This window comes from Rhipicephalus sanguineus, unplaced genomic scaffold, assembly GCF_013339695.2.
Source record: "Rhipicephalus sanguineus isolate Rsan-2018 unplaced genomic scaffold, BIME_Rsan_1.4 Seq102, whole genome shotgun sequence".
Taxonomy (NCBI): domain Eukaryota; kingdom Metazoa; phylum Arthropoda; class Arachnida; order Ixodida; family Ixodidae; genus Rhipicephalus; species Rhipicephalus sanguineus.
This window is the reverse complement of record NW_023614180.1, coordinates 23,268-49,400: the sequence shown is the minus strand read 5'-3', so window position 1 is coordinate 49,400 and position 26,133 is coordinate 23,268. Positions and strand designations below refer to the sequence as shown.

The 26,133-nt window shown below is 44.5% G+C and overlaps 1 protein-coding gene across 1 annotated transcript in view; it reads right to left on the bottom strand.

Annotated features, from left to right (window-relative positions):
- The window catches only part of LOC119375915 (WD repeat-containing protein 7-like), a gene marked incomplete at its 5' end in the record, with an annotated part of 69,094 nt that overhangs the window by 20,168 nt on the left and 22,793 nt on the right, over positions 1 to 26,133 (bottom strand). The window contains 8 exons of the mRNA XM_049411323.1: positions 1,067 to 1,235; positions 3,931 to 4,149; positions 5,728 to 5,971; positions 7,791 to 8,009; positions 8,998 to 9,147; positions 10,696 to 10,904; positions 18,561 to 18,643; positions 19,918 to 20,058. Coding sequence (XP_049267280.1) covers positions 1,067 to 1,235; positions 3,931 to 4,149; positions 5,728 to 5,971; positions 7,791 to 8,009; positions 8,998 to 9,147; positions 10,696 to 10,904; positions 18,561 to 18,643; positions 19,918 to 20,058 — 1,434 coding nt within the window. The remainder of the gene's footprint in view (positions 1 to 1,066; positions 1,236 to 3,930; positions 4,150 to 5,727; positions 5,972 to 7,790; positions 8,010 to 8,997; positions 9,148 to 10,695; positions 10,905 to 18,560; positions 18,644 to 19,917; positions 20,059 to 26,133) is intronic.

The following is a 26,133-nucleotide window of genomic DNA, read 5'->3' as shown; positions in this document are numbered from 1 at the left end:
CAGATTTTTTCAACTAGCCTGATTATAGACCATTCCTGAGGGCATGGGAAGCATGCCTTTATTCCTACAACTCTGCCTGTATAATGTATTCACAATGATGACCGAACCTTCTCATATCTTAAATGGCAGACAAGAAGAAAGTTGGAGCCATTTGGATAGTTGCCCATACCCAGTTCTTGACAGTCACGTGGTTTCCTAGCTTTCCAAGAATAGCATGGCCACTGCGTCAACTCGGAACTAAACCTTAACTTTGGTACCCAACACAATGTCAAGCTGCACTGCTTTGACATAATTCCCAAGTGGCTAGGAGTATGTGGCAAATTGTCACAAAATGCTTGCTCTATGCTGATATGCTCATACACGTGGCTCATCTTTAGTGACATGATACGGCAACACTAAGTCACGTAATTCTTGTCTACAGATTAAACCAATGATCCATTTCCAGTCAGAGTTCCAGTCAGATTTAAGCCGTTTCCACTGTGGAATCACCAATAACCTGAATGCGGGCATTTTCCCATCAATTGACCAATAAATCAACAATTCCTATGCACCATTTGCATGGACTACAAAACTGCCCACCATTCTCTACCTTTCACTGATTCAAATGGAGCGATGAAAGGGGCCAGCTAGTGTCACTTTGCATTACTTGTTTCTGGGCTAGTTGGTACATGCTTGCTGGCATACACAAGACACGTAACACCCTTTTCTGTTTCGTCTACCTTCTATGCTGGTCTTGCATCTTGTTTGTATTCCAGTTAGCCAGTGTCTGTTCACATTTTCCTCTTGTGCTACGTACGAAAAAATGGGAACAGAAAGACATGAACAAACTGATGGATCCATTTTTTTTCTCAAGTTCGCCTGCCCCTGCATTTTGTACATAGCACAAAAATAAAATAAGAACGTACACCTGTGCTCGCACATGTTCATATTCACACATACACTTGTGGCCACACTCACAACTGCGAGGTGAGTGAATGAGCCTGCTCATCACAAGTGGGCATGCCCACCTACGCCACCCTGACTGTGGCAGCAATGCAGCGTAAAGTGGGTGCCCGCTCATCCTCACCTTCTCTCTCTTCCTCTTCGTCTTCGTCTGACGAGTTCTGCTCATTGGTCGTTCGCATTGACTGCGTCTCACCCTTGGTCTGGGGCCCTGACGGTGTGCTTCCTCCTGAGGAGGCTCGGCTGACAGGAGCACACTTAAACTGGTAGCTCTCGATGCTACACTGGAAGGCCTACAAGCGTCATCAGCATTAACACTTGACAGCAATGATGCCAAGAGAGCAAAATGCAGCTAAATTACGATAAAACAAAGTAGCTAAAATCGTCATTCACAGAAAGTACACAGTCGCCAACAGATTCTTTCTTTACATGGGAGACAGTGCAAACATGTTTGCATAATGGGGCAATATGAAAGAAAATTAGCGCAGCTTGCACTAAGTCGTGCAAGGCTGGGTCCCAGCAGAGCTGGTGGGTGGTGGGCACCTAGCTGGTCCTGGCTCTCACCTCTCTTTCTCACCCTTTGCTTATGCTGTACTATACATGGCTATGCTTGCTCTCTCTTTTTTTCTATTTTTTTTTGTGCATGTCTTTCTTGCTCCTTCTCTCTATGTTTCACCTCTTTCTTCCCTTTCTTTCTCTTTTTGCTTCTCTTTCTTTCTGCAGCTTTCTCTCTCTCTGAAGTCGTTCTCTCGCCTTCTATCTTTTTCTCTCTTTCTTCCTTTTCATCTATTCCGCTCTTTCTCTGTACTCGTTCTCCCCTCCTCCTTTCCCTCCTCCTCACCCTCACTTTCTTTTCCCACACCCTTGCTATAATATGCTATACAAGGCGCGCTATGCTATGCTCTGCTGGCGTGCCTGGATAGCCAAGTGGTTACGACGCTCTCCTTTGGATCGTCAGGACGTGGGTTCGAATGTCACCTTGCCAAGAATTTCTCTCTTTGCATATCTTTCTTCCTCTCTCTCTCTGCACTCGTTCTCATGACCATCAGAGTTATTGCACCCCACGTCAGACAAAACAGCGCACGCATTCTGGGAACAAAGCAGAAGGGGAAGAGGAAGGCAATGAAGCGGACGAAGAGAGCACGTGCCGGTTCGTGATAATGATAACTTTCTATCTTTGGCACACGGCAAACCTCAACAATAACAGCTCTGCTGTAATGAGCAACTAATTTCAATAACATTAAAAAGAACCATCCAGAATCACCTTTGCGAGTTGTCTAGTGATGTGTAAGCATAGTCTTACTGCAGGTTGCAGCCTTCAATAGGCCATTGTTTTTGGGTGGCAACGGCATGGAGTGTCATCTTCTTTCTAGCATTTGTCAATGTCTGGAATGGGCCCTTGGAAGGAGCATTCCGCCACCCCCGAAACACGTGTCTGGCATCAAATTTTTTGTACAATCCTCCATGTTGGCTTTACACGGGGTCCTAGAGATGGCTATTATTCCGCTACCGTGACATGCAACGAAGCCTTCATAGAAAGTGTTATCTTTCTACATTTGTTTTAAAGTACGGGTACAATGCAGGCACATTGTTCTGATATATTCACATTCAGCAAGTGTGGGTGTATAGCCCAGCGGCTAAGACGCTAGCCTTTGGAGCCTGGGGGTAACAGTTGAAACCCATTCCTGCCAAGAAAGTTATACAGTAGAACCCCGCTGATACGTTTTTGAAGGGACTGTAAGAAATAAACGTAAGAGACGGGAAACGTAAGAGCCGAAAAACAGGAAAAACGACAAAATATTTAGTGGTACAGAATTTTATTTCAATGCTTACGAGCAGCACGAAAATTGGTGCGCTCAGCCGCGATCTAGTTGATGAATAGAAACGCGGAGCTGGGGACGGCCTCATCCACAGAAATGTAATCAACGTATGTGATCTTTTTAACACCAACAGCTGTAAGCATGAAAGAACTAAGCACACGCAATCACGACCAGCGCGGCGAGTCCGACCGCGAACCGCGCGCATGACCATGCGAGCTCCAACCAGCTCGAACCGCTCGAACTCCTCCCGTCCTCCGACAAATAACGATGATGATGAGTCTACGCCAACGTGATGGCAGAAGTGAATGCCAATCTCGAAGGCCTTGCTTTCGCAAGCAATTACGTCATAGACGCCATGTTTGTGCAATACAAATCTCAAAGGCTGTGCTTTTGTCAATAGTAAATGCCGACCTCGAAGGCCTTGCTTTCGCGAGCAATTACGTCATAGACACCATCTTTGCAACGCGAATCTCGAAGGCCATGCTTTTGTTTGCATCAATTGAAAGATCCTGTTGCTTGCGCCTCTCATGCGGCTAATATTACGGTAAAACCAGGCCAAGCTGCGTGAAAATGCACCATGGCCGCTCTCTTCGGTAGTCACTCGGTCGGCTCCGAGCGCACTTCGCGACGTATCATACGGGAACGGTCCGACAGTTACGGCGTAACAGCGGGGTTCCCAATACATTGTATCCTATGGGAGCTATGCCGGGACCGGCGGAAAACGACGTAACAGCCGGGAAAACGCACCAGTGAGGAACGTAACAGCGGGGTTCCACTGTACGCTGATCGTCTTATGTGACAGAGGGACAAACAGTTTTCTTGTCGAGGTGGAGAATAATTATGAGTCCCCAAAACAAAGTCAGACGGCTACATAAATCTTTTTTGCAACAGTGCACCCATCGAAATAGCTTCCACTTGTGATAAAAGTGCCTGGTAGTTTCAACTGCTTTCACTGGGAACATAGTAAACTATTAGAATCGAGGCTATGGCCTTTCCAAACAATAATCTAATGTTCAGCCCTCTAATACATGCAGTTCAAGTGCAACTCCATAAGGCAATTCTATAATGCATACAGGAGCAACACTGCACTGATTTCTGTCGAGGTAAATTGTGAGAAGCTCCATGCTTGTAACCACTGCCAATTAAACTACAAAGGTTTGGGACATGCCTCGGGTGCAACAACACAGGGTGGGCTGCCACTATCAGGAGGAGGTGCCGGCTGAGGTGCTGATGCAGTGGGCCCACCAGGCGAGATGTAGGACGTAGCGGCAGAGGCACTGGTGTAGTTTGGCAGGTAGATGGCCCATTCGTCCACAACCATCTTGCGGCCCTTGGCACCAATGCGCCGTAGCTCCGCAAGAAGAAGAGACTGAGCTGCCTCACGCACCTGGAACATAGCCAATCCCAACCCAATCTTGATTCTTAAAGCCAATCACAATCCTTCAAGGGCAACTGCAGCAAAATATTAGAACACATAAAAAGCCTAATTTGAAATATAGAGGAACCTCCATGTAAAAATTAGTACAAACAGAAGCGTAACAGAAAGCTTGGAAAAACAGCCATTTTTGATGCTAAAATGGGGAAGGTATAAACATCATCATTAGGGCTCACCAGTAGTCACGCATAGCACGGGTGTGACCTTAGAGATATGTGACAGCTCCTCAGCACAACCTCTGAGATAATAGGGTACTAAAACATGTTGAAGGCAGTGTTCCTGAACCTACGTTGTAACCGCAACCATCAGGTACAAGCACTATCTACTTGGGTGCTCTTTGAGGGATGCTAACAAGAAAACTATACCATCACGAGCCCTGTGGCTTTGTCAAAGGTGTTTCACCGCCATATATTGCTGCTTTTAACAAATTCAGACAAAATAAAATTTCACTGTGTAGGCCTATAACCACAAAAGGCTCATTACCATCCTACACCAAAAAAAAAGAGAATTTAACTTTTGTTTCTGACCACGGAGAATACAATTATTAAAAAAAATTCTGCCAGTTCCACACCATGAAAACCATCAGAAAGCGAAGCTGTAAGTACGCGATGTATGTGATTGGTTAGCGAGATCACATGGTGTCGTAAATCTGCCACTACATTTGATATACGCGTGCTTACACTTCATTGGGCAAAGTCAGGTTACGTAACACTCGGGCTCAGGAAATGGCATTCAGTGAAGGCCTTACGACACGTGATTTGCTGCTGACGCAGCCAGAATCCTACCAAATGTGCTCCCTGTTATCTACACGACCCTCTTACACGCCCAGGTGCCTTGCTTTCATTTATTAACAGTTAATGCAAGCCTCTAATTAATGTCACTAATGAATGTGCAAGTTGCTTTTTCAGTATTTTGAAATTCATCATCATTTAGTTTTAACTGAAGTATCATCATCATCACTTCGTTTTCTTTCTTTAATCACTCCCGCCCTCTGGTCATGTGACCTGCGTGGTGACTACTACTACTACTAGTACTACTACTACTACTACTGCCACTACTGCCACCACCACCATCACCACCACCACCACTACAGTAAAAGCTTGCCGATTCGAACTTGGTTAATTTGAACTTACAGTCAATGCGAACTTGCACCCTGGTCCCGGCACAGCCCTGTATATTTCTATGGAAGAAAACTCCCGATAATTCGAACGTGTCGGTAACCACGAACTGGGAGCCCCCTGGCTTTCAACGCTCTTTGCAGAAGTCGAACCAGAGTGATCCCAATGTGTTGCAAAATCAAACCAAATCAAATTTACTAGAGATGCAAAACAACAAAACATCAGCATTTCTCCGCAGATGAGAATTCGGACGCTTCGATGGAGCTCTTGGGCAAGCTGCAAACGATGCTTATGGAGTTGCGACAGAAGAAGCACAAGCAAATGCAAATTACTGATTACTTTAAATTTTGATTGTGTTAACTCTGCAATGTAAATGATTTGCTGTAAAAGAAGAGAGGCGAGGAGAGCCTACCTCAAAGCAGCGGTCCTGCCACCGGCGGGCGAGTATTTCAACCTGTGGCTGCTTGAAGTCTGGCGTGTCTACCAGGTCAGGCAGCAGGATTGTGTGCAGTGCAGCCAGCAAGCTCCAGCCCTGCTTGATATCAGCCTGCTGCTGAGACAGAACCTCCTGGAGGACGGACAGGGCGCCGCTGCTGTCCACAACACCTTCAGCAGGCGTCATCATGAAGGCACGGCTATCAGCACGACTCAGTCGCCTGCATCACCGACAAGAGTTAGCAGTACAACCTCAAGCTTACGGTACAGTACTTACGTACCCAACTCTAATGTGCAATTTTTTTGTTTTCTGGCACATCGGTTGAGCAGACACCCAGAAAATGCGGCAAGTTTGAGGGAAGGAAAAATTGTCCGTTCGTAGCTCAAAAGCAATAAATTCCATAGATTTCTGAGAAACTGAACATTTTCTCTGCTCTGGCATTCAAATCTAAACTGGGATGACTGAGTCCTGGACCTGGACAAATTTTTTAGCATTGATTTCATTGTAATTTCATGCTACGAATGAGAACTTTCTAAATGTAAAGTAATTCTTAGCGAACCAAAGGCACATGGACCGTAACCGACCGACCGTAACCGACCAACTGACCGACCGACCAACCAACCCACCCACCCACCCACCTACCTACCTACCTACCTACCTACCTACCTACCCACCTACGTCTTGACACTCTCGTGGTCATCTCCTTAGCTTGGTACATGCCAAAATTGGCACAGGAGGACGTGAATGCATGATGAACACAATTAGCAGGTTATAACATGAATAATGCGACTTCCCTGTCATGCATATCATGAAATCCTTTCCACAAGTCATGTGCAACACATATCGCAGAACGTTTCGCAGAAATTCCGGTATTGGCGTCGGTTGCAAGCAAAAATTCATCATCTTGTCCATGACCGAAACATAGAGAGAGATACAAATAAAATAATAACAATCTTACGTTTGAGTGAGAATCGAACCCAGGCTGTCTGCTTTGCAAGCAGGTGTTCTACCACAAAGCCACGCTATTGTTTGAATCTGTTTAGGAAAAAAGCACTATGTGAATGTCATGTAGTGGAAGGAGGAAAGTGTAGAATTGCACCAGGCGTCAAATATGTGAATTGTGCAATGAGTGGGTGTCTTAAAGGCCCACCCATTACAAAGCACCGAGACATATTTAATCATCAGCTGCAAAGACATCAACAAAGTGAGCAGTTGCATAGCTTCGCGTGTTGCCTTATGGACGTGCACTGGGCCCTTCACTGATTCTCAAAAAGAAGAATTATGGTGTAGTGGGCACTTAGCAACTGTACTTGCAGTAGGCATTCTATGATAGTTTGAAACGGCCCATGTTACATGCACAGTCATTCGTTTCCTTATGGCATGGTTGAGGCATGCACCGAGAACCAAAGTCAGGCTAGCAATTGAGAAGGCGATGCATAAGGGGCCCCATTATGCTATCGCTTTCTACTCTTGAAGGCGAAGCTCAAGCATCCAAGTTTTTGCATGGCAGCCAAGTAGTCTACCACCTTGAACGAATAAACAGCGCGAGGACGAACAAAAACAACAGACAACAGCACCAACTCACAACTAAAATTTTATTTTGAAACGAACAGAATAAACAGCAAAAAGAATGATCTAAAACAACCATCACACATGCAAGAAGTAACAAAAGTAACAACAAAAAACCCTAAGTGGCTGATTAGACATGAACATGAGGCAAACTATCCCTGAGACATGACACTTGAGCCTGTGATAAGGCTACAGAAGGTTGCCTTAACACAGGCAACCTTCGGTTTGTCATTGGAAAGTCACAAGTGCATCAACCAACCTGTAATTAAGTGTGACATGCACGTTAGACTTCACCACAAAACTAAAACTGCAATAGTGAGCAGACACCATTCCTTCCATTTCAACTCGCACCTTCCAATCAGGAAGGTGATCCCTGGTGTACTGTTGCTTATTTGACAATTGTGAGCAGCTTTCTACCAGGCAGCATGGCGTAAGCCTCCCCAGGAATAGCAAGACAGGTGCGAACTCACCTGTGTAGCCTTCGGCGCTTCTCCTGCTCGGGTACAAAGGTGGCACTTCTCATAGACCTGAGTGTGTTGGCCAGGGCAATCACGGAGATCAGGTGATTGGTTGTGACAGCCGTCGATAACTCCCAGTGGCCTTTTGATGAGAAGCGTCGTGCCCGCTCCTCCTCTTCAATCTGCTCCTTGGGCACTGGCATGGTCACCACCTTGCGCTCCTTGGTGCTGCTGCATCATTGTGATCAACAGCCAAGTATTGAAGAGAATTGGCTTCAATTCCTTCCACCCAAGATTTATATTCACGGAGCTCCTTTGATATAGAAATGTTAAGGCCTGGCCTTTGAACGGGCGACTGTCTTTCTGTAATGCCCATCACAAACACTCCAGCACAGGCAAAGAAGAAAATGACTGGCCAAGTAAGACGCTGACGGGACTGGTACGCATGCATTTAAGGACACCACAGACACTGGGAACGTCAGGCAGCAAGCCTCGAAAGAAGGGAATAATCAACAGGTAAGCTAGAGCAATCTTACCATGTTGACCAACATGCATCTCGACCTCAAGTCACTGCTGTTCGTAGACTTTTCATCAGGAACAATGGTTAACAACGTATGCCAAGAGTGTCGATCATACCTGTGTTCTCTGCAGCAAACTAGAAAAGATGCTGTGCTTCTCTTCTATGATATGGGAAATAATTTTTCTGTATAAAGGTTATGTACCATTTGACAACACACCAATAGCGAAGGGGCTTGCTAATTTTTTAAAAACAATTCTGCTTCTAGATTCAGTTGATTATTTTTATCTTTAGCAACAAAATTGTCTACTCAGCGGCCAGTCAACCTGTCTTTAGCAATATGACAGCAAATTCGGCTGATATTTCTGGCAATTTGATTCTAGGAAGTTCTTTTTGGGAAGAAATTTCTAGAAAGCACTTGTTTTTCATGAGCTAGATGTAGGAGCCTGGGAAAAAAAGAGAGATGAACAGAGGAGAAAAATAAGGCAGGGAGGTTAACTATAAGGAAATATACAGTATGTTTTCCTGCACTGGAGGACGAGGGAGGGGGAGTCGAGCTTGAAAAATGGGGTAGAAAGAGAAACAAGGAACACAGATACACCATCTATATGGCACATGGGCTCTGCAATCATGATGAAGCAACTTGTAGGTCACGTGCTGCTTTGTTTGTGACTGTACAAAACAAAAATCAGGAGCATTTACCCCATAGATCCAGCTTTTGGCAAGAGAGGCATCATGCGGTACATGTAGGTGGGAAGCAGCAGGCTCATGTGGTTGCCTCGGGACAGCAGACCAAAGCAGGTGGGTCGCATGGGGCACAGTAGTCCTAGCTTACTTTCGCACACCTGTTCATGTCGTGGCATGCATTAGAAAGGTCTAGCACCCACCTGGTTGCACCATAGCAGTACAGAGAGACCTACTTCAACGTCCCCGTACTTAAAAGAACACTCCCATGACAAACATGCATGTACAGCACAGCAAGCACCTCAGCAGTGATGGCGTAAGCTTAGCAGGCAACGTGCTGTGCACAACTAGCTTGGGATAAATGGCTCCATGCAGCAGCAGGGACCACATTTCAATGAAATGGCACCAGTGTTCACTCGGTATCAGATTGCAGTGCAGACACACAAACACATACAGAAGAACCTCATTCATACATTCCTTGTGCTAACTATCACGATTTGGAGCACAAGAAATGACCTCAAACTGTTATGCTCTTTTTCACCTGTTAATAAATTCCTGGAAAATGTGATTAATAGGCACAAATGTTCAGCTTATCGTCAAACTACAACCGTATAGTACACTTTCTGGCCGCTAGATCTCACATGCAAAAGAGAAGTTGCAAAGCACCCGCGATCGAGAACAGTGGCTGCCCACTGCAACAGCTTTCCTACAGCACTCGCCCGCCTGTGTCACTAGAAAATGCTGGCATGCTCTCTTCCCGCATTAGCTAACCACCATGCCGGCTGTTGTACACATCGCAATTGCAGCTATCTACACCAAGTCAATCGCATTAAGTGCAATTTTGACAGCATGCGTGTAGTAGTGCTGTTCCTTTTTTGTGCTTTGGTGAAAAGGAAGACGAGGCCCTGCTGTTGGTGCATTACGTAGCATTTACCGGGCCAAATTTACTTCTCTGTTGGTACAAGTAATGCACGTAAGGAAATGCAATCTTGTGCTTGATGGTTAATACGTACTACCATTGTTTGGTCAAGCAGTGTTCTTTGCAGGCAGGTGTTAATGAGGTTTTAAAAGGACACTGAACAAAATTTTTTCTGCCAAGATTTACAGCCAAATTGAAAGATTGGGTGCTGAAATCAACAGACACAACCTTCATTCGGGCAGAAACTAGGGGAAAATAATGAATTTAGTGCGTTTTTTCACAAACTACCGTGTCTAGTGGCTGCGCCGTGAACTAGAGGAAGTGACGTTTGGTGACGTTTCATACACCAAAAGTGGCATGCCAACAATGCCAGCCGTCGCACGCATCTCTCAACCCGCTCAGCTTCCACTACAGTTCCCAGAACCACTGCAAATGGCACTGGTAGTGAACAATTCTCCCGGCTGGGGTAAAGCCCCTTAATGGTGGGACATGCCTCGGCGCTTTTGTGGAAGGGGGAGAGCGAGATGTACAGGAAAGGTGGAGAAAGGGAAGAAGAGGAGGACAGGAACACGTGCACCCTGCATGCGCCGCAGTGAATGTGACGTCGCGGCTCGCACTGGCGTGCAGCCGCCACGCAATGACAGTCCACCAAAAATACAGCCAACTGTTCGAAAATACGTGAAATAAGCTCTGTTTATTGAAACAGTCGAGTGTTTTAAGTAGAATTTCGATGTTTCCGTCAGTTTTTTCCAAATTTTGTTCAGTATCCCTTTAATGTACAGCAACTAAAATATGACCCAAAAAAGCAAGCCCGCACATCCATGGTGGCCAGTGTTTTAAAATAAACTGGAAGCCTCGCCTTGTCAAGGTCAGGGTCGAGCCCCCAAGCATGCAGGACGGACAACAGCAGCTGCGAAATCTCCATGGTCAGATTGGTCTCGGCCAGGCTCAGGTGCTTCATCTTGGCACTGGCTTCCACAGCTGCTGCATTCTTCACATCTCCTGCCTGCGAAAACAGGCAAGCAGGGAGTGTTTTCAATGGGGCCCACGAAAGGTAAATATTACTTATAAAACTGAAAATACAACCACCACCGATTTCTCCAACACTCTGTAGCGATATTTGTACCGATATTTGTTAACACTGTTTTAACGGCACCATTCGCTATAAGTGACATAATTAGCATTAAGCTATGTATATCTCAAACATTTATAGTTGTTAGTTAGATTGGGTTTAATGGCGCAAAAGCAACTGAGGCTAAGCTGCGCCAGACACAGGGTGTTCTGTAATTACATGTAATTGCTGAAAGCAATATGTAAATATATGCTTATAACAAATACTGGATATAAAAAGGGGTACCGGATTAAACTTTCTTGTAAGGATGTTAGACAGTACTACAGTTATGAACAATATCTAGAATGGCCAGAAAACTGCAATGGCAACATAAAATATAGACTGAAACAAGACGTCTTTAAAAAGAAATGACTACAAGCAATGGGCAAATAAAGCTGATATTTTAAAGGCAATTTCAAAACAAAACAATGCATCAACATTTCCACTGCACGACAAGGGCCTCTCTTGCACCAGCTGACCTCATGCCACGCCTACAAATTTCCCAATTTTGCTATGCCGCCTACTGCTCCATCACCTGCTGTGATGGTTTAGTGGCTATGACACTGCACTGCTAAGCACCGGGTTCAGCTTCCACTCCAGACCATAGAGGCTGCAATTCGATGGGGGCAAAATGCAAAAAATCATTCTTGTGTAGCGACTGCTGTAGTTCTAAATCCTGCACTAAATGCAGCTCCACTACAGTGCGTAGCACAGGCACACAGTCATCCCCGTTTGTAGAGTTCCCACTGCTCTGTTTACCAAACCGTTGATGACGCCAATGTTTCAGGTAAGCATGTAGGGTTTCCCTGGCACGAGTAAAATTTTGTTAGGGAGATTTGCAGACTTGGTGTGCGACATGTGCACTACTATTTGCTGCGCTTAATCGACTTCCTGCTTGTTACAGCAGTTGAGATACACGTCATCTGCAGCGAGTTCCACCAGGTTGTTTCCCCCTTCAGATGTAGCACCATAGAAGAGCTGGTGGGAAAAACAATCACTTGCTTAGTGAGGCGGTGGCGCCTTCTCGTGCATGGCGTCGGAGTCACACATGTTTCCGAAATGTTTTTAGCGATTTTAAGTTAATTATTGGCGGTTACTTCCAGGTTATTTCTGTTAATTATATTATTTTAGACCTTGTTCATTCATTAACTTCATTTTAACCCGGTTTTGAGCATTACTAGCCTTGTTATGGCCTGCATATTGAATGAACACTTGATGGTGAGCGTGTGATCACACCACGTGAGATCTACGGATGAACGACAAGCCGCGCCCCTAGAGTGCTCTGCACTTAAAACACCTGCGTACTTAGATGTAGGTGCACATCAAAGACCCCCCCCCCCCATCAAAATAAATCTGGAGACGCAGTGTGCCTCATAATAGCATTTTGTTCTGGCACTTAAAACACCACAATTTAAATTTCCATAGTGATCTGACATTCTTGACTTCACGTCCCATTTCTAATAGATCATCAATCAATTACTTACCCTTTTAATGCACTACATAGCCTGCACAACTACATGCCTTTCTTTACGGCTCACTCGTACCATCGGCTAGCTGCAGTTGATGCTTGAAAACTGTTCTCTTTGTGCCCCTTAATTAAAGGGCACCAACACAAATGTTTTGCCCAGTGATCTTGCTGTCAAGGGACAGGCAGCTGCTTGTTCCATAATCATATCTCATTTCTTATCAACACATTTCAGTCTTTCTTTTATTTGTCTAGATGAATACTGCCCTTAGAGCTCCTTAGTTTTTGGCCACAAAGCCTTGTATGCCGTTGAATGGCCGTTCATTCTTTTCTAGTATTCCAGTTTGACTTTTGATTTGCTTGCTTCACGAGCGCAAATGTTCGCTCTTTTCTGTTTTGTCTGGGCTTGTGCGAATATTCTAACGAATATTACAGTATTCGAATTCACTTCGAAACGAATTTAAATTATTCTAAATTTCGAAGTATTCGAAATGAACGAACAAACATATATAAACTGCATGTAAAGATGGTTTCACTGCATTGCAGGAGTGCTATGCGGTGAATACACCTTTCCAAGGAAAATCCACACTGCTGCGAAGCCTTACTTCAAGGTTAAATGATCTAAGTGTCCTCACGTCGATTCATCATTTTTTAAAGTTTAAAAGCTTCTTATACCGGCTTATATGCTCTAAGTAAAGTAAATTTTGAAGTGTAACATATTTTGCATGATATCAATTGCATTCTACCGAAAGTCAAATCCTGCTAAAAATTGCTTCCACTTCCCTTTGAACCAAAAGGAATGACATTTGCACATGCCTTGTTTAAATTTTTAAAAATATTGTGCAGGTTAGTTGGGTCATGACAAATATGTTCATTTTTGTTTATAATATGCGATATATACTATTCGAATTTGATTCGAAATTATTCGACCAAATCACTCGACCAAATCGCTATTTGCTTCGAATTCGTTTCGAACCTAAAATTTACTATTCGCACAAGCCTAGTTTTGTCACTTTGCATTGCACGTATATGTTAGCCTGGGAATGTGCATGTTTTTGCTGCAGTTTCTTTTTTTTTTGTCTTATTGCTCTATTGGGCCTCGTGCACTTCTCAAGCTTTTGCAATTTGCACTGATGCTACCGAGGATTTCTGATTTGGAGCAATTTTTGGAGCAGCAAAATTTCCGTTCTGGAGCACTTTGGAGCAGCAAAATTTTCATCTTGGAGCACTTTGGAGCAGATAATTTTGCATCTGGGAGCACTTTGGAGCAGCGAATTTTACATCCTGGAGTGCAATACAGAAGCATATTGCATTAACATTCAAGCACCTCAGTATTATTATGGGGCTCTTATGAAGGCTAGAAATATTTCGATTCATTGCAAATCTCATGGAAAAAATCATCCCAGGAGCATAGGCGTGCGCACAGGGGGGGCAGGGGGGCGCCCCCCCCTCCTTAATCACCTAAGAGGGGGGGGGGGGCAAAATCAGCCCAGTACATTGACCCTTGCGATAGCAATTATATGGACACTCTCGGTGGATTTTTGCCGTCGCCGTGGCCGTAATTTTCCGTATAAAGTCCAAATTATTAACATCACCACGCTCATTCTAGCCGCGGGTAAAAGCTCACGAGCGCTGGTGACGAACGCGGCTGAAGCGGAGATTAAACTAGCCGGCCGTCTGTCTCCGCCGCACGGACAGCGCATGCGATAACATCTTCCCGCGTGCGGGCCTGCCGTCAATTGCTCATCAAACAGAGAGGAAACGCCCCGCCCGTCTTTCGTAAGGAGCATGAAGGGACGCCAGGGGAGCGGAAGGGGGGGGGGCGCATCGTTCGAAGGGCGCAGTCGCTTGCGCGCGCGCTATCTCGAGGCATCAGGAGACGGCTCGTAAACTTGCTGTGCTCTCAACGCTTACTTCGCGTTTAGAGAACTCAGAGCAAGGAAACGCTTCGGTTCCTGGAGGGGCCATATTCCCTTAAACCAGCGTTTTGTTGAGTTACGCGAGATCGGATCCAAAAGAGTTAGCTGCTAGTCTTACTTCGTTTCACAATACAATTTTTTGGTATCGCATTCATTGCTTCACTCTTAAGCGAAACTGAGTTTTTTTAACCGTTAGCTATTGACCCCCGAAAGCGAGGGGCGGACGTGTAACATGGCGTAGCCGCTTCACTGTGGGCCGTCAGCGACGGGCCCGCTACTGACAGCTGCGCATTTGCGGCTGCTCCGACCAGGAGATATGACTTTACTAATGAGATGACATTTTTAAAAAAGCAAGCAAAAAATTCGAATTGGAACCCTAGCACGTGAGCTCGAAACGGCAGGGCCTTTTAGGGGGTATTTACCGCAGAGTGAATACAAACTCGGACGTGCTGGTATAAGCAATTACGAAAAAGCTGTTCTGGATGAAGATCCATGGATAAAGTATATCTGAGGAAAAGTGTCAACGCGTTTCCACCGTTCGCGTGCTCTTCCATAAACGCGAAGCAAGAAAAATTCGATATTGTCCCATATATCTACTGCGAGCGATCCCAGATTTCACTCCGCGATGTCCGGAAACAGAAGTGACAGACATTTTAGCGGCACTCATGTAGTTATTACTGAACATTGCTTTCCTTACGTGCCGTGCGACGCTTGAAACGAGCTATCAGCAGCGTTTCTGGAACAGACGACGTCCGCCGGTGAATCGCCGTCGCACTTTCTCGCTACCGATAGGCCTAGACGTCACGAGCCTCTGCGGAGAACGCGTTTTGCTGTCGAGCCGACTTGCAGAACAGTAGCTGCGTCGGCACCGTGCATGGCATCGTGGCTTACTCGGAACGCACGCGCAAGCGCTATTTATTCAGCGGAATAATTCTTGGTCCATGATTGCGACTTTATTGGCAGCCCCAAGATCGAGCTGCACATGTTCTGACGCGCCGGCGGTGCGATTGCCGGTGATAGACGCCTCCAAACCCGAGACTTTGGCGCAGTTTGGCGCAAATTTCGTCGATATTATCAGGATGGCGCAGTAAATACAATTTGGCGCACTTTGGCGCAGTTGGCGCAGGAGTGGAATCACTGAATTTGCTTATTCACTTCCCTTGTAGCTTGTCGCTCGATGCCCATTTCCCGTATTTCGCTGGAATAAACATTCCTTCATTCATTCATTCATTCATTCATAATTACAGCACAAACCCTCAGACATCACCACAAGTAAGTAGCCCCTTTGACGTGACTCATTCAAAGTACATATAGTAATAACCTTGATAACTCGAAGTAGTAAAAACCAGAAAGAATTTCGAGATAAGTAGATTTTCGAAATAAGCAGAGTTGCGCTAATTTCATTGAGAAGTCCTGTTCTATGTAAAAACGTTATCACTTCTGACCAGTTTCTTAACAGGAGTGCCTAACTGGCTTTTTGTAAAGGTTTTAAAGCAAAATAATGACATACCAGAGCTATCAAACACCTGTGTTTTCCGGCACTGCCTTTTTATTTAGTGCAGAAAGACTGAGTAAGGCTGGTCTGCTTCGCAGTAACACTTGCATCTAGCATAGCTTTCTGGAGTTGCAAAACTTATCACATGTGGCAATTGTCCCCGCTGCTGCACTCAACTTTATTTTGCATCAAGCGAAGCATGTTTCTTGTTTCGGCTGATGTCGTCACCCCTGAGTAGCTGCGTTGACACTGCTGCGATCACCATGTGTGACGCCATGTTGTTTCGCTTAAGAAAATGGTCAAACCAGCTGTTGTTGCAGGTTAGATAGGTGTAACCCACCGCTAAGTCCAGAGAATCGGCCTTTTCTGTCAATGTTGTTGCGACTGGAAGGCTAGGCTCCTCTTGCACAATGCAGCCACACAATCAGCGCCGTTTTGACGTCCGGAAACTTTGAGCCTCGAATCCTCTTTTTTGATTAGGGCTACCTTTCTTTGCAGCATCAGTGACTTGCTTTGCCTTGGCGGCATTATCCTCACCATACTGCACGGCCGACGAAAAAATCCGTGCGACGTGCCTTGCATTAATAAAACAGCACTGCATCTCTGACGGTAAACAAAAATTGAAGGACCCTTAAGCTTCGCCTTTAAGAGTTGAACGCGATAGCGAAATTCAGCCCCTAGTGCGCACTTCAACCACTAAGTGCATACTTATTAATGTGTATTGTTACACACATACGCACACAGACACAAGCGCACGTGCACGATGTATCTATAGTAATGGTACAGGTTTTCGATCTAAAGTACTTCCCTGTGAAAGAGTCGAGACATATTTCTCACAATGCCTCACAGATGGCAGCACATTATCTAACGTTTGCTGTTTGCTTGATCAAAGCCTTATCTATAAAGCAGGCGTTGGCTTGATATGTTTTCCGCTAGATGGACATAGTTGTCCATTTTTGGAGCTGTTTGAAAGTTCGTGTGTGTTTTTAGCAGCGATGGCTGCACTATCCCGGTTTTTTTCGAAGTATGGAGTCGCGCAAAAAAAGTAGTTTCATGGCCTCGCCAGTGCGCCTACAAATCGCCGAATGGGCTCATTTTTGTCGTGACACCTGCCAAACAAAATGCGTTAAGGAGAGCTTCCACTACATGGCATTTATGTAGCATTTTTTTCCGAAGCCGTTGCAAGTAACATCGTGGCTTTGTGGTAGGACATCTGCTTGCCACGCCAATGGCCCGGGTTCGATACTCAATGTGACCGAAGATTTTTATTGTTTATTTCCATCTTTCTCGATTTTTCGCTCACAACCAACGACGCTGTCACCGACACCGGAATTTCTGCGACACGAGCTCTCAAACGCTATCGCGTTAAAATGAAGTGTATGAACCGTGCTATTTTGCAAGGCTTGCCTCTGTGCACATCTATAGAATCACATGACGTGACACAGGGTTGCTTGACAAAATTGTTATGCTGCTAGGTTCTGACTTCACATTTGGTAATGGTGTCCGCTTTGTCGTTAACGCGGCAGCCACACGCAAACCTTGTGAAACGGTTTGGCGGCAAAGTTTTTGTTGCACTCTCAGTGAAGATTTCGAGATATCCGAAAGTGGGCACGGAAATACTTTGAGATAAAGGGCAATAAATACATTGCACCTACAAAAAATCGTTCGATACCGCGGAAAATTTCTACTTGACTGGTTTTTTCGAGATATGCGAGTTTGAGTTAACAAGGTATTACTGTATAACTTACACAACAGCTTCAGATGTGAAAAAAGGAGACTATTCACATAACAGAACTCAAGTGCCAGCCAGTGGTTGAATGTAAAGGGGACCCACTTTCACCTTTTCTTCCATCAAGTACTGAATGGATACAGCTTTCAGGAGCCTGTTCATAGTGTGTGCACACATTTTAGTGGTGTATGATACACCAGTACTGCCGCATCAGATATCAAAGACGTAAACAGCCTTGCGCACATCCAAAGCTGCACTGCATTTAGTACGTATTCTGAAAAAGTCGCAAAAGGCAACAATGTACTATTGTTTTTGCACTCCCAAGGAATCAGTTCCACAGCTTAACTACATGTGCAACACCCATACCAGAAATCATAAGAAAATAAAAATCATAAGCATTTTCTGTCATTGGTTTTTTAAAGGGATACTGAACAAAACTTTTGCTGCCACGATTTTCAGCTCAACTGAAAGCATGGATGCCGAAATTAGTCAACACAACCCTGCTTTCAAGCAGGCAAACAATGAATTTGATACATCTTTTGCAAACTGCCACGTCTAGCAGCTGTGCTATGAACTAGAAGAGGTGACGTTTAATTCGCCAAAAACTGGCGTGCCAACCGTACTCCCTGCATAGTTGCTTATCCACTGACATCGCAAACCATCTACCCTGTCTCCCAAGCCAATCTGCTCCAACCATACGAATCGCACGAAACACCATGATGTACAGTGGTTCTTGGGTTGGAAAAAAGTGCCAATTCCTGCCTCCCTGGTAGGGGCATGTCTCAGCGCCTTTCATTGCTCATTTCACTGCTCATTACATAATCCTCAACTGTTCAAGCTCCATTATCTTCCAAGTTCTCGTCCCATGGGTTAGCAATTTAGAATGAGCAACTCGGGATGCACGAAAAAAACTATGCAAGAGTTATAAAAGAAGGTAACATACCTTGCTGCCTGATGCCTGGTCTGTTTTTATGCCAACGCTCTGTGCTGTGTCTCTTACGGTGTCTCTCACTTTGGCAATGAAACCTGCACCATGAGGCCATACAATATTACGCAGAATATTATGGCAAGAATTTCTGCATGTTGCCAGATTATTTCGAGATAAATGTTGAGCTGACTGCACGCACACTCAGGTTTAGTTAATGGTGTCTAAAAACCATTATCATAGGCTACACCATACCCGCCATAAAACTGCTAACATGTAATAGGATGCTACAGGTAAAGCTGCTGATGAATATGTATAAAAAGAAAAAAGCCGTCTTGTATCTGAAAATGACAAGGTCATGTTTAAGGAAACTGTCATGTTGCTAATTATTAAAACATCTCGAGGTTCATTGTTATCATCACTGGAGGCAGCTCAACACTTTGTTACATTAACTTCAGAGTCAAGACAATTTCAGTTACTAACACCGTATATTTCAAAGTATTTTTTCATATTTATGCCAATCCGTGACCATCGCTCGTCTTTTTTCACAAGAGTGCTTCCTTTCCCTAATTTGATCAAGGATTGATGCTGCTATAACAGAAAAATTCGAACTCGAGTCAACGAGCTCACGAACACACAGTAGGTACTGTACACTGACACAGCAGCGCGTCAGAATGTCTAACGAGACACCAACAGCATAAGTTCCTTTTTTTAATTAGGTTCTGGCTTTGGGCTAGCAGATGCATTAACATAAAGTTCCTACTCTCTATCTAGCTTTGCATGTCACCTGAATGGTTCACGGTCTAGTGCAAACAAATTGTTGAAGAATTGTCTTCAATACGTTGGGAAAGTTAAAGAACCTGCCTCGTGTCTCGCGATTCTGCTGCACGTTTGTAGCAGCCGTCACAACCTAACCACATTGCACGGACGAGAGCAAACCAGGAAAAGCATGCCTGTTGCTGGCATCACCCAGGATTTGTTCCACCCTGCAGTCATCGCTGAGAGTGAGAAGGAACCTTGAAGGAAAACTTAAGCCCATTGTCAAGTTGGACTCACACGGACAAGCTTCGTTTGTCTCCTTAACATACACTTGTCCTGTATGCCTCCTCTTAATATCATTTGTTGAGTATCTCACACAAGCCCATCTCTAGATATTAAGATAGATATGCACAGCCAAGCTTATAAGTTTATTGAATGCGAGCTCTACAAATAAAGATCAAATATCAATACCCTTTTAGCTCATAGCCAGCATTTACAGTGCAGACTGCATGCCCAGGCAGGGGAAATATTGCATTTCAGTCTGAGACCTCGCATCCCTTATATAAGCTTCCAATTCCACCCGTACAAGACACCATGCAAGGGCATCTGAACATACCCGAGGAGGCCTTTTTGTGTGCCTCTGGTGAGGTGGACATGGACAAGGCGAGGTACTTCTGGTATTCGGACTGATTGGCCAGGCCCCCAGGCTCCAGAGTACCTGCCGCCATTCCAGAATTCTGTTCGGACTGCATCTGCACTGCATGGTGCAACCCAAAGACCTATTAGTGAATGCCACTACTTAAGTGACTACATCAAGTTTAGGCAGGCACCTCTTAGGTTGTAATCAAATGTACTTTCAAAGATCTACTCATTTTGCAAGGACCAACTGAGGCTATGGTGTGCAAAGTAGAAGGTGTAACTATGTAACTCTACATTAAAAACTACTGTAAAATTCCCCTTTAATTATAATTGCGTTATTAGTTTATTAAACTAAAGTTGTTTCAAGATGAAATACTTTCAAGAAATTAAAGCTTTCTGTACTATGAACATTTTTTCTCGACCAACATTACTGAATGTTGTTATGTTCTAGAACTAAGTAGAAGCAGAAAGTCAGGGTTGAATAGTAGAATACTCTTCTTCTAAAACAAGAAGGAAAATAAGTTTCTTTTTTTCCCTTTGTCGTCACGAGTACAAGAAAGATGCGCTTTACAGTTAAAATGTGGCTGTAATTTTCACATTTAAGAAGTATAAAATTGTGTTGTGTCCAGTTCTAAGATTGGGTAGATGTACATGATATGTAACTTCATTTTCTGTAGACTGTGTGGACTCCACACGTTCAAATGCCAATTTCACTGCTGTGTGCACTATGCAAAAATCTAGCTTTTTATGTCACTTGTTTGAATTGAGAGTACTGTGATAGCGTTTTCACAGTGCTTGAATGCACAGCTCGAAAATGGACAAAGTGATCTGGTGATGTTGGGTTAGGTAAGACAGATTTTCAAGTTAACGTGAGCATATGCACTGATCTGCTATACAGATGACCAACTGCTATAAGGTGTTATGCACAGTGATGCAACCGTCAAGTTTTCTGCTCTTTCTCGAAACTAGATTTTTGCTTCTTGTCTCATCTTGGTGCTTGCTCAAGTCTGTTGCATGGTTCTAGTGCACACGGCAGTGGCTTCCAATGTTTGCTGACATGCACAATTATCAACAGCACACCTTGGAGCAAGAATATGTTGACTAACACCACGAGTGGAAGATTTCAATGCAAATAACTTCAGTCTTAAAATAGAACTGCTCCAAGAAGCTACGTTTAAAAATAATTGCCTGCACATTTGACCGCCCAAACTATTTTCGAAAATTTCACATGCCATTACATCCTCAAAAACTGTGTCCATTTCAACATGCAAGATCACCAACTAGCCCAGACGCAAGCCATTTTAAAAGTACAGGCTTTTTGTTCATTTCAAATGTTGTAGTATCTATAAAATTACAAAACTGTTTATTTCTCAATATTTCAATGTCTCTTTAGCTCCATATTTGTATCCTGCAAGTGCTTTTATTGCAAAGTGGTGCTGCATGTGCGCGAGAAAGAAGAGCCATTCATTGATGGAGCACCACCAGTCTTGCAAGTTTCACGTAACTCCAGCACCAGCCACCATGCTATACTGCATTGTACCACAACGGCATGCATGTCCGGCATAGGTGCGTTATCAGGATTGTCACACTGGCATGCAGTGCTACAAACATCGACGTCGGTGTCAGCAGTAACGGCGAGATGCAGCTAGTGGCACAAAAAATTTGCTTCAATGGAAACATTTTTTTTGTCCTGAATTACAATAATGCAAATTAATGCAACACACAAGCAAAGAAGAAAAAAATAATGAACAACAATTAAGAAGCGATTGTCTCCTTTTCTTATGCAGTAATTCAACCTGCAATTATCTGTAAGACATAGACCAGCATTGGAACCCTTACTGTTACTACAGCATCCAAACTGACTTTAAAATATCTATGCATGCAGTGCGGTAAGCTAGCTCTTCGAGCTCACACTGTTCCACTAATGACAGTCATCAACTCCATTGCTTGGAGTCATCCTTTGCATGGTGCTTTGAAATCACCTTTAGTACAATGATATTGTTTAAGCTATTAAATGTAAAATCTAAACTTGAAGTAAAACAACCGTGGACTAAAAGAATTATGCTTTTAAAATTCTGCCACAACTACCAGCGCATGAAAAGTGTTACTAGTGCTTTTAGCACTAGTAACACTTGTCATGTGTTAAATGCCAGAAACAAGCATTTTGACAACTTCCCCACAGGTAAATTAAGCAGCCATGAAATTATGTTAAGGAGGCTAGTTTTCTGCCACTGCCTAGAGAGCATCTGAGGCTTTGAAAAAATTAAATTTAATGCAACGTTACACAAGCTCCTGTGTAAAAGTGTCCATAAGGTATGGTTTGATGTGTTTATGAAGAATACAAAGGCCTATGGGAGACCAGCGCTGGATAGGTGGCGCGCCGAAAAAGGGCGCCTGGCGGGGAGTCGCGACATAACTCAGCCGCTCGCATGGCCTCCGCGCCGCCGGCTAATCTCGGAGGCCATGCCGCTCGCGCTTATACGACCGGCCGCACTGTACCGCGGTGAGCGCACGCGCGTGCGCTGTTCCCGTGCTTCATTTTGGCGCGAACAGCTCGAGCAGCCATTGCGCCAATGATACTGCTCTATGGTTTAGAAAAAAAAATAACTTTGTCTGAAGGCTACTTTCTCAAGAAAGCATTGGAAAACGGAGACAAGTCCTACAGAGCAGACTACGTCTGTGCATACGGCGTCAAAGAGACAGTGCTGTGCCTTGGTGGCGACTCCGTCGTCACCATTTTCTGATTACGCCCTGGGATTTGTGTCAAGCTAGTGCAGGCTCACAGCCTCCATTGATAAGTACGTGCTGCGTCAATACCAGCTGCCCACTACTGCAGTAAAGAAAAAAATAAGAGGCAAGGAGTATCTGCGTCAACGTTTTTCTGCCGTGGTATGTATGCCCAGCCCGCGGTATGTATGCGCGCGGACGTTGATCAAGCAAACCACCGTGCTAGCATAGCATGTATGGTGTCGCGCTGTTATGCTCGAGGGCGCGGGACAGATTCCCGGCCACGGTGGCCGCATTTCGATGGGGTTGAAATACAAAGAACACCCGCGTACTGAGATTTATGTGCACATTAAAGAACCCCAGGTTGTCAAAAATAATCCTGATTCCCACACTTTGGCGTGCCTCATAATCATACCTTGTTTGGCACGTAAAACGCTATAGCAAGTGTCGATGTTGATCAAACACGTTTATTCTAAGCAGGCACAGGCAAGCGAAAAAACTAACACATTACGTTAGGCGAATTAAACGGCGAGTAAAAATCCAAGATATTTGACCCTTTTCTAGCGAGGCATATAATTGCGATGGCACTTCGCCGCGGCAGCCAATAAACAAAGAAGCTTTACCGCATCGGCTGACTCCAGTAAGCTAAGCTTCGAGTAGTCCGCTGATTTGTTCGTGACAACTCTGTCTGTAGCACAAGTAAAGTTCAACGGAGGCATCCATCGCGGGCGTATTTCTTATAACTTTGCAGCGGCTTCGGCGCGAACGTGCCCCCGTACACATCTCGTAGACAGACAGCTTTCCTTCTGCGTAACTGTTTGCAAATGATGCAGACTACCTGCCTATCGTATCATTCATTGCACGCGGTGGCATCAGAAATGAACTTGGTGGTGGTCAGATGAAAAAATTGTTACATATGTTGCATCCTGCATAATATGTACGTTTTTTTACGACAAAACACCGATTAAATTCCTCTCGTTGGCCCCGGTTTCCACTGGTGGCCCTTACTATCGAATAAATCTAGCAGACACGCGCAATTCGGTTTAGAAACCAGCCCGACGCCACTAGACAGTAGAGCAAGAGCAGAACATACTGTGCTCGCCTGACTGCCGGGATGCAACGCCGCATCCGTTCATATTCATACGTTTTAGAAGGAAAAACATAGAAGGATACGTCCTCCCCCATTTCTACGTATTGTGGCTGTTGAATGCGCAACAGTACCGCCAGCATCCTCTTGTTTTGTTTCGGCGATACGCGCCCGCATCGCCTCAACCAGTCGCCACTCTCGTCCGCGGGAGCGGCTGGAGTATGCGCGCTTTGGCCACCAGGGCGGCCGCGGAAACTCCAGCGCTGGTTCCCTATTGGCCAGCCACCATGCACTATGAGATGCATTTGGGTAAATAAAGAATGTTCCACATTCACTGTCACGGCCACACGTGGAACTAGTTAACATTGCCAGTGCTACACATACACAAATACCCAAGAAAGGTGACAGCAACAGCTGCTGCAACTGCGCAATGAATAATGCTCTGCATGCGCAGTGCAGAAATTGTGGGTTCATGTTTTTGTTTCTGGCAGCAAGTTGTCTTTTCATCCACTTTTATTTCCCCCCATCTCCTAACTAATACATTCAATTAAGAATTACAAATCTCCCCTTATACATTCCTCAGCTTCACTATTTGTTACCTCCCTAGCAAAAATGCCAATAGAATTTTCTATTGGTCTTATAGAAAAATCTTATTTGTTGTATAAGTGCTCTATTGGAGAATTCTATTGTCACCAATAGAGACCAATTGACGACATCTATTTGTCACCGATAGGACCAATAAATTTTTTATTGGTGCCTATAGCTGGCAGCTATTTGTCACTTATAGAACCAATTGACACGTATTGGCACCAATAGGGTTTAATAGGGGACATCTATTTGTCACCAATGGAACCAATAGGTATATGTTAGTACCAATAGTTGGCAGCTATTTGTCACTTATAGAACCAGTAGGCACCAATAGGCTTTAATAGGAGACGTCTGTTTGTCACCTATAGAACCAATAAAGAGCAGCTATTTGTCATTTATAGAACTAGCAGGTGTGAATTGCCGCCAAAGTCCCAGGGTTATGCATGGTATTAAAAGGCCACCTATATGTATTTAATTCACTTACAGGGTCATGCAGTAGCGAATTCAGCGAAAAGGCAGTTTTTGATTTGTTCAGCATTTGAGCAAAGTGGCAGCTGTTTTACATAACAGTGTTCCGAAATATCGCAGCCATATTTTTCACAAATCTCACCAAAATAATTACACAGACGCCGTAGCCAGGGAGGGAGGGGTGCCCCCCTTCCAAAATTTTTATGATACATGGTGTTTTACCGAAAATAAGTATTGAAAATAGGCGTTTTTCTCAAATAGTCAAGGCTTTCAGCAAGTGCTCCCCCCCCCCCCCCCCCCCCGAAAAAATACCTAGCTACGGGCCTGCAGACGCCTGTATATTTGTGCAATTTCATTCTGTACTCAAGGTTATGGCTATGCATTATATTTGTGGGATAAACCCGCAAAAAGACAGGTTTCCAGAAAGAGAAAGTGATCATAGTTGAAAAGGGAACGCGAGAACATAGAGTACCCAGTTTTGGGTACTCAATGTTCTTGTAAAGGCAGCAATTTGTACACTGCTATCCTTGCATGGTGCAAACGGGGTGAGAAAATAAGCTGCTAATAAAATAAGCGAAGTCAACATGTAAAGTAGAAGTCGTCCCTTCCTGCTTGAATGTGTTCACATAATGTATACATCGTTCTTTTCAGCCGGTGGGCTATTGCGATTCTTCGACAGCACGCTATGGAAACAAGCGCGAACAGTATACGGCATCTACCAGCTCCGCTGGTCGCATTACTTTTCGAAACAGTTGTAGCCTGGCTGGTAATAAGACAAGTTATCTATGATAAATTCACGAGACTAGCGTCTTTTTATTGTCGCCAAGCTAAGAGTGCGGAGAAGACAAATGCGAACAGCGCTGTTCGCGTTTTTTTCGTCGCCTTTGTAATAGTAGGTGGTAGGTTGCAAGTGCAAGCTCGCTCGAGCGCTTGCACTTCTTACGACGGTGAACATCGCGTTCGCTGCCGCAGGTTACTGTACCTGCGGGATCACCCTTAATGCGCATCAAATAAAAACAAGAAATATCTGAAGTTCGGAACATGCGGAAACACGATAACGATAACAAAATCACGAGCAACCAACCAAAGTGACACAGGCTTGCCAAAAAAGCTCATTGAAGATAATAGCTGTCGTGTGAGGGCGCTGTATGTCTTCTATTTTATTTTTATTTTTGCAGCTAAAATTTCGGTTCGCTACGCTTTCCATAACCTTCCATCCAATGTGTCAGCAGCTGAATATTTTCCAGGGGTTGGAAATAGAGCAACATATTCCAATACAGTAGCAAAAAATAAAATCTTGTTTTTGTGGTATATGGCCACGGC